General features: G+C 71.1%; 1 protein-coding gene across 1 annotated transcript in view; it reads left to right on the forward strand.

The window, feature by feature from the left end:
• Foxe3 (forkhead box E3) overlaps positions 1-356 on the forward strand; it is a 1033-nt gene that overhangs the window by 272 nt on the left and 405 nt on the right. Inside the window, exon 2 of the mRNA XM_013016799.1 lies at positions 3-339. Within this exon, the coding sequence (XP_012872253.1) occupies positions 3-339 (337 nt within the window). The remainder of the gene's footprint in view (positions 1-2; positions 340-356) is intronic.

Below are 356 nucleotides of genomic sequence, written 5' to 3' on the forward strand. Positions count from 1 at the left end.
CGCGGGAAGCCGCCCTACTCGTACATCGCGCTCATCGCCATGGCGCTGGCGCACGCCCCGGGCCGCCGCCTGACGCTGGCCGCCATCTACCGCTTCATCACCGAGCGCTTCGCCTTCTACCGCGACAGCCCGCGCAAGTGGCAGAACAGCATCCGCCACAACCTCACGCTCAACGACTGCTTCGTCAAGGTGCCCCGGGAGCCCGGCAACCCGGGCAAGGGCAACTACTGGACGCTCGACCCCGCGGCCGCCGACATGTTCGACAACGGCAGCTTCCTGCGGCGCCGCAAGCGCTTCAAGCGCGCCGAGCCTCCGGGGCCGCCGTCCGCGCCGTCGTCCGCGCTGCCCTTCCCCTA

Source organism: Dipodomys ordii, unplaced genomic scaffold (assembly GCF_000151885.1).
Source record: "Dipodomys ordii isolate 6190 unplaced genomic scaffold, Dord_2.0 Scaffold33, whole genome shotgun sequence".
Lineage (NCBI taxonomy): Eukaryota > Metazoa > Chordata > Mammalia > Rodentia > Heteromyidae > Dipodomys > Dipodomys ordii.